Genomic DNA, 8,628 nt, shown 5'->3' with positions numbered 1-8,628 from the left:
TAGTAATACTAGGTCATCTAAAAGTGAACCCAGCAGAAGGCATTATTAGTAATACTAGGTCATCTAACTGTGTACCCAGCAGAAGGCATTATTAGTAATACTAGGTCATCTAAATGTTTACCCAGCAGAAGGCATTATTAGTAATACTAGGTCATCTAAATGTGTACCCAGCAGAAGGCATTATTAGTAATACTAGGTCATCTAACTGTGTACCCAGCAGAAGGCATTATTAGCAATACTAGGTCATCTAACTGTGTACCCAGCAGAAGGCATTATTAGTAATACTAGGTCATCTAACTGTGTACCCAGCAGAAGGCATTATTAGTAATACTAGGTCATCTAAATGTGTACCCAGCAGAAGGCATTATTAGTAATACTAGGTCATCTAACTGTGTACCCAGCAGAAGGCATTATTAGTAATACTAGGTCATCTAACTGTGTACCCAGCAGAAGGCATTATTAGTAATACTAGGTCATCTAAATGTGTACCCAGCAGAAGGCATTATTAGTAATACTAGGTCATCTGTGTACCCAGCAGAAGGCATTATTAGTAATACTAGGTCATCTAACTGTGTACCCAGCAGAAGGCATTATTAGTAATACTAGGTCATCTAAATGTTTACCCAGCAGAAGGCATTATTAGTAATACTAGGTCATCTAACTGTGTACCCAGCAGAAGGCATTATTAGTAATACTAGGTCATCTAACTGTGTACCCAGCAGAAGGCATTATTAGTAATACTAGGTCATCTAACTGTGTACCCAGCAGAAGGCATTATTAGTAATACTAGGTCATCTAAATGTTTACCCAGCAGAAGGCATTATTAGTAATACTAGGTCATCTAAATGTGTACCCAGCAGAAGGCATTATTAGTAATACTAGGTCATCTAACTGTGTACCCAGCAGAAGGCATTATTAGTAATACTAGGTCATCTAAATGTGTACCCAGCAGAAGGCATTATTAGTAATACTAGGTCATCTAACTGTGTACCCAGCAGAAGGCATTATTAGTAATACTAGGTCATCTAACTGTGTACCCAGCAGAAGGCATTATTAGTAATACTAGGTCATCTAAATGTGTACCCAGCAGAAGGCATTATTAGTAATACTAGGTCATCTGTGTACCCAGCAGAAGGCATTATTAGTAATACTAGGTCATCTAACTGTGTACCCAGCAGAAGGCATTATTAGTAATACTAGGTCATCTAAATGTTTACCCAGCAGAAGGCATTATTAGTAATACTAGGTCATCTAACTGTGTACCCAGCAGAAGGCATTATTAGTAATACTAGGTCATCTAACTGTGTACCCAGCAGAAGGCATTATTAGTAATACTAGGTCATCTAACTGTGTACCCAGCAGAAGGCATTATTAGTAATACTAGGTCATCTAAATGTTTACCCAGCAGAAGGCATTATTAGTAATACTAGGTCATCTAAATGTGTACCCAGCAGAAGGCATTATTAGTAATACTAGGTCATCTAACTGTGTACCCAGCAGAAGGCATTATTAGTAATACTAGGTCATCTAAATGTGTACCCAGCAGAAGGCATTATTAGTAATACTAGGTCATCTAAATGTGTACCCAGCAGAAGGCATTATTAGTAATACTAGGTCATCTAACTGTGTACCCAGCAGAAGGCATTATTAGTAATACTAGGTCATCTAACTGTGTACCCAGCAGAAGGCATTATTAGTAATACTAGGTCATCTAACTGTGTACCCAGCAGAAGGCATTATTAGTAATACTAGGTCATCTAAATGTGTACCCAGCAGAAGGCATTATTAGTAATTCTAGGTCATCTAACTGTGTACCCAGCAGAAGGCATTATTAGTAATACTAGGTCATCTAAATGTGTACCCAGCAGAAGGCATTATTAGTAATACTAGGTCATCTAAATGTGTACCCAGCAGAAGGCATTATTAGTAATACTAGGTCATCTAACTGTGTACCCAGCAGAAGGCATTATTAGTAATACTAGGTCATCTAACTGTGTACCCAGCAGAAGGCATTATTAGTAATACTAGGTCATCTAAATGTGTACCCAGCAGAAGGCATTATTAGTAATACTAGGTCATCTAACTGTGTACCCAGCAGAAGGCATTATTAGTAATACTAGGTCATCTAACTGTGTACCCAGCAGAAGGCATTATTAGTAATACTAGGTAAACTGTTGAAATTATATTTGGCAGTTTAAGATGAAATAAGCCAGAAATTGGCACCTGTGTACGGTCAAACCCATCATCTACCAAAGATCCTATTAGTGGATACTTGTATAAGTCTGTGTGCCTAAAGACATCAGCCAGCAGAGAGCATAGTGCAGTCACCCATATTTATGTATGACGAAGTAATAGCGATAGCTCATATCATACAGAATGACTGCATGTCAGCCTGACAGTATGCATTAAACAGATAATATAGATTCCAAATTAGAGGACAATATGTTTACTCTTGGTACACATAATCGGTGCAACCAGTTCTACAGCAGTACTTGCCCCACAATGTATTCTTATGACCAGGGTATTTAAACAATATTAATTCTCAAATCTAACCAACTGTATACAAAATATCTGTAATATGAAATAAAAATAAAGTTTGTTGGTAATGGACAAAAGCTCAGTGTTCAGTCTTTTCTTCTCTCGGTTATGGTTTCCAAAGATGTGGAACATCTGAATCAGTTTATAAAATCCAGAGCAGAGGCACCAGGGGGGGGAACCAGAGAAACACGTCCCCCGGGATGAGGACACGTCACGGAGGTTTGAAATTTCCCCACATCCCTACGCGGCCTCTAACACAAGCCCCACAGAGCTGACAGTTTTAGGATGCGCTCATAGAACTTTTAGATTCTACATATTCCAGGGCCTTCTCCTTCACGGCCTGAACAGTGCGCTCGTCGCCGTTTTTCTTCTCGTACTCCAGATAGCGTTTGAAGAAGAATTTGATTTTTTTGGCTGCCATACTCAGGTGAATGACCCTCTCAAAAATATCCCTGCAAACAAATTCAGAATGGGAAAATAAAATAATCACATATACACAATAAAAACAATGTAAACGTTATAGAGAAGCTGTTGTACATGGCTGCAATGAACGGATTGGGTAAGTAATACCGCTGGACGGAAGCCCGGCAGTTGAAATCCTGACGCTGGAAGGCCGACAGATGAAGATCCCTATAGGGGCAGTAAGCAGGCTATCCCTACCCCTCTAATTCCCCCCCCCCCTCAACCCTCCCCTTAATGGTGCCTAACCCTAACCTCCCCCCCTAAGTGCCTAAACCTAACCCCCCTTCCCCGCACCCTAAACCTAACCCTCCCGGGGGTGCCTATCCCCAAGTCCCCCTGGGAGTCCCTAAAGCTAGCCCTCACCCCCTGCAGCTAACAGCTCCCGACACCGAGCTTACCTACGTTCGGTATGCTGGGCGTCAGGATTTCGGTGTGGGGATAATGATAGGCGTCGGTATTTAGACGTCTAACTTTAGTCCCATGCCAGGATTTCAGTGTCAGGAAGTCTGCCATCGGCATTTCGACCGCCGGCTTCCTGACAACATCCCCAATGAACAGATATCTATACAATAAGCCTGACATACACTGCTGAATAAAAAGGTGCATGCAAGCAAAAATATAAATCTGGGCTGGGCATACCCCAATGATGGTACTGCACGAGAAACACGCCAGCACAACGCAAGCTTCTAGTTATGTTTTAACAGTTTTCCGGACTTGCTTAGGGATGAGGCGACATTTATCACGTGAAACGTGAACGGCAGAAATGCTATTGCTGTACATGTGCACACTATTACAGCAGTACAGGATGACCTGTGGCTTCTGACCAGGGGCAGCTTCCCTTACATACGGTTACCATGGTTGGTTTGAATTTCCCAAACCATCTGCACTGACAGAACTCTCGTCACATTACAGTATACTGTACAGCAGGTGGTTGGCTAAGGCTAGCTAAGCCATTCAAAGGTAATATTTAAGAAGACGTAAAGCTCTGAATAATTAATAATTTTCCTTACTGTCACCAAACCTAACAAAGTGCAAGTAAAATAATGACGCTTACCGCACTTCCTTCTGGGTGCCGTGTTTCACCATCATGTCTATGTACACAGACCAGACGTCGGTGCGCTTAGGGTAACTGCTCAGAGTGCTTTCAAACAAGGCCCTGGCTCGTGCCGCATCTCCCATGTGGAACTCCAGCTGGGCAAACTTGGAAATCACATCAACATCTGAAATATGAGTAAAAGTACATTATAGTAGATAGAGCACCCGACATCCTCGTACCACAACTACCATTATGCAGACAGAACCTGGTAACAGGGATCCAGGTGATTAGGTGTGGGATCTCAGTCACAGATAAAGGGCGTTATACCCATATGCTGACATAGGTGGCGCTGTAGGCATTGCTTTACAGGATGTTTATTACCTCAGATGTGTAATGTAGCAGATTCCAGCTAATGGATGTATTCTGGACATAAATACTCAAAAAGGGAAAAAATAAATAGCAAACGCCACTCCAGGGACGGCCCGGGACGGTGAATCTAGGAGAGTCCCTTTCTAGTTTTTGCCTTTTATTCTTATACACATCACACTTCTGATCCCCGTTCATATCTACAATATGACATACAATGGCGCAGCGCTTGATTTCTCCCATTATTCTATTCTAATCCCTTTGTATTACGCATCACCCTGATTTATGAGCTGCTCCCACCACACAATAACTCTAGGGGCTGATTACTATAGTGCACAGATACCTTTATATATACTGTTACCTTTTATTATGTTTCCTGATTGTATAGACTGAAATAGAGGCAACATTTTCTCTTGCTCCATAATACATTCTTACTATTGTGGCTTGTACGTCTCAGGCTCGATTCTCACCAAGGCCCCTATCAGTTTGTATGCTCTGCCCGTGTTTGTGTGGGTTTCCTCCCATATTCCAAAACCATGGTGGTAAGTTAATAGGTTATTGTATGTGTACATGTGGTAGGGAACATAGATTGTAAGCTACACTGGGAAAGGGACTAAATATTCTCTGTAAAGCGCTGAGGTATATGTATGCACTATATCAAACACATGAATAATACTTCCTAATCCATTTCTGAGAAACATCTACTGAAGTCTCTCTGTATTGGACCAGTCAACTATCAGATTGTACGAGTATCAGGAGCGACTAACATTTATGAAGCTCAGAGACTGCAACTATTTAATGAATGAACTGTTAAACATAGGGGTCAATCCAAATAGCCGCGATGATCTTGCGAGTGCGAAACATTGCGGCAATGGTCACGCTTTAGGGCAGCGTGAATTTGCATAAGAGTGCTCGCAGTCCCATAGAGCTCCGAGCATAATTAAGCGAATTCGGGCTTGGAGCGGGACGCGAGATCCGGTGCCATTGCTGGCATTTTAACGCCGTGGCAACAGTACTTAGCACCCTTTGCAAACAATTGGATTGAGCCCATAATCTGATTCATTGGATGGAAGGTGGAACTAGGTTAATAGACATTTGACAACATAACCACACAGTAAACAATGTATGACCGGAACGAACATTTTATGAAAATATTATTTTATTTACAGATGTGTCCTCACAAAACTGAGTGGTGGGCACTCTGTGGGGAGTAAAGCAGCTGACTGGAGTTTGCCATCCAGCAACCACCGGTGGGACCCAGTCACATGTTATGCGACCAGGTCACCATTGCCTGCGGAGATATTAATCACACTATTGCCTTCTTAGTTGCATGTAATATGAAGCATGCAACAAGACGTTAGCGCCACCGAGGAGTCGGGCCTGCACAGACTGACTGGAGAGAAGTAACGTTAGGAGTCTAATCGTGCAACTTTTATCAATTTGCAGAACATAGTATGACTGCGTAGTGAAGTCTCACTTTGGCGAGGTGGCATGTCCCTAAGCCCTCACATTTCAGGGAAATAGTGTTTGTGTAATAGTATTATTGGGAGTCGTTTTCTACAGCTTTATAAAGGGTTAGGTTAAGGCTGCGGGAGGGGAGAGTTAGCCTAAAAATTCACCGGCATATTCACAGTCGGGATCACGCTGCCGGCATTCTGACCGCTGGGATACTAAATGCTGGGATGCCGTATACCAAACCATCATGAAGCAGTCTGTAGTCGCACTAGTACTGCAGTTAGTTTATTGCTTATCGTGTAGTCTTCTAAATTGGTTGCACCCTGTTTATTTTTTTGTTGTTGAAGGGCCTAAACAACAATGGGATAACAATAACTGTGTAACGCAAGCGCCACCTGCAGTTTGAAAACTGGTATTCCATTGTGTAGACGTAATACACGTATAAGACAGGCCTCGCGTCATGCGCTGTGCGGCTGAAAAGTGATAAGTAAATGAAGACGCATCAGGCTACGTGATATTATTCGGAATAGAGCAGTCATATTGGTTGACTAGTAAATTCAGATAGCAATGTTTTAGGAGCATTTGCCGCTAACAGAAAAACTCCTGGCTATGGGAATACACGGAGATTACTACTCACGTTCTTTATCTGGCAGACTCCTGAGGGCTCGTTGTAGTAACCGGTGTGTAGCCTCTGACTGGCCTTGTTTCATAAGAAATGAGGCATATTTGCACCATACGGACTTCTCCTGCCTGAAGCGTTTCAACATCGTGTTGAATAAAGTATCAGCCTCCTGGACACAAACAAAATAAGTAAAATAAAGACCATAAATTACCCTTTATTAGAAATAGCATGCAAAACTGGTTACTTAGAACTGATCGGGAATCATCAGGTCCTATCACTATGCCATCCTGCTTTGGTTAAGAAACTTCTATTTTAAATGCAATAGAATAATAAATTATCCCATTTTGTTTTGCACTGACCCTTAATGGAGCAGTTAGCGAATAAATAACCTGGGTCTTCCTCAAAGCAATTTATATTAGCATCATTAGATCCAGAATTGTATGGTCATTACTGAAGACTTAGGGGTCTATTTACTAAGCAGTGTTAGGAGACAGATTGAAAAGTGATAAGAAAGTGATTAGGTGCCAGCCAATCAGCTCCCAACTGTCATCTCACAGGCTGTGTTTGAAAAATGACAGCTGGGAGCTGATTGGCTGGCACCTTATCACTTTGTCCCCTAACACTGCTTAGTAAATAGACCCCTTAGAGTGAACAGGCACACAGAATCAGAATGTTTTATAGCCAATACTGATATCATTTGCATCACCAACCTAGTGTATAATGATCACAGTAAACACAAAATGCAACTACACACAACACTTCAGAATAACACATTAATATTTGTTAAAGGGCAATACACAACGTGGATATAGGGGGAGATGTACTAAGCCTTGGAGAGAGATAAAGTGACAACCAATCAGCTCCTGTCATTTTTTTCAAACACAGCCTGTATCAGTTAGGAGCTGATTGGTTGGTTCTTTATCTCCATCCACTTTCTCTCTCTCTCTCTCTCTCCCCAAGGCTTAGTACATCTTGCCCATAGAAAAAGATCACAGCCCCTTATAGTGAGTGTCAGCCTGTTCTATTCTTTGTTACCTTAAACTTCTCCGACTTGATGTAAATATCCGCCAAGTGCTGGAACGCTTTCAAAGGATCATTGTATTGGACAGCTCGCTGGAAAAGCTTCTGAAGAGTCTCTTCTGTCCCAAATGTGTTCTCCATTTTCAGCATGGCAACCCATACATTCAGCTTCTCCTGCTCCTCGCTAGAAGCACAGCAGGCACAAAACACATCAGCAAATTCATTCTATGATGGACCAGCAACAGGTTTTACAAAAAGTCTGAATATTTTATTCACTGCTGCAGATGGCATCATTACCGGAAGTAAATGGTCTCAAGGGCTCTCTCCGCTACGGCTCGAGCTTGCTCCAGCTCTGTGGCCTGAAGGTGGAAATCCATGTACTGAACCCAGTTAGCGGAGCTGTTTGGGGAGCTGAGGACTAAACGCTCAAAATCCGTCACGGACTGCGGCGGCTGATTTGGATCGGTTGCCTCTTTTGCGTCCTGCTTTTTCTTTAGCCCCTTGTTCTTTTTGCCTTTCTTGGTCTGAAATATTATTAACAGAAGCTGTGTTAATTAGTTAAATCTTAGGGGGATATGTATTACAGCTTGGAGAGATAAAGTGGTGAGAGATAAAGTACCAACCAATCAGTTCCTAACTGTCACTTCACAGGCTGTGTTTGAAAAATGACAGAGGCTGATTGGTTGGTACTTTCTCTCTCACCAAGGTTTGATACATCTCCACCATAATACTAATTATACCCTCTCTCTCCCTGGAGAGTACAGCCACCTTTCCTGGGGCTCCATCATTGCTCCCACAGCAGTATTCGAAAACCAGGGTTATGAGCCTTAGCGATTTCCTGTATTATAGCACAGGCAGAGATTCGGAAAAGCCGGCTGCACCAGCCTAAGGGGAGAGGGCACGGTAGGTAGGTATTATTATATATTTTAGTGCGGCTTTAAGATAAACCCAGTCACCTATACATTGTTTTTAGGTTTTTTTGTGGGGTGATCTTTAAGTAATCCTATGTGATAATAGTGTGCCCTAACCATAGATTGCCAGCAAATAGTATTATGCAAGAGGGTAGTTAAAGAATACTTAAGAATATACACTAATAAATCAACAGGGTTGTAGCTTACACACCTTATTA

The 8,628-nt window shown here is 42.0% G+C and overlaps 1 protein-coding gene across 2 annotated transcripts in view; it reads right to left on the bottom strand.

The window, feature by feature from the left end:
• Window positions 1-2,430: 2,430 nt before the first annotated feature.
• PDCD11 (programmed cell death 11) overlaps window positions 2,431-8,628 on the bottom strand; it is a 75,697-nt gene continuing 69,499 nt past the window's right edge. For both annotated transcript variants that reach the window (XM_088448722.1, XM_088448721.1), the window contains exons 32-36: window positions 7,797-8,023; window positions 7,515-7,683; window positions 6,495-6,648; window positions 4,055-4,220; window positions 2,431-2,990 (exon numbers count right to left, since the gene is read on the bottom strand). In XM_088448722.1, coding sequence (XP_088304848.1) covers window positions 2,819-2,990; window positions 4,055-4,220; window positions 6,495-6,648; window positions 7,515-7,683; window positions 7,797-8,023 — 888 coding nt within the window. In that variant the 3' untranslated portion in view covers window positions 2,431-2,818. The remainder of the gene's footprint in view (window positions 2,991-4,054; window positions 4,221-6,494; window positions 6,649-7,514; window positions 7,684-7,796; window positions 8,024-8,628) is intronic.

Source organism: Taudactylus pleione, unplaced genomic scaffold, assembly GCF_031769625.1.
Source record: "Taudactylus pleione unplaced genomic scaffold, aTauple2 ptg000464l, whole genome shotgun sequence".
NCBI classification, from domain to species: domain Eukaryota; kingdom Metazoa; phylum Chordata; class Amphibia; order Anura; family Myobatrachidae; genus Taudactylus; species Taudactylus pleione.
This window is presented reverse-complemented; position numbering and strand designations above follow the sequence as displayed.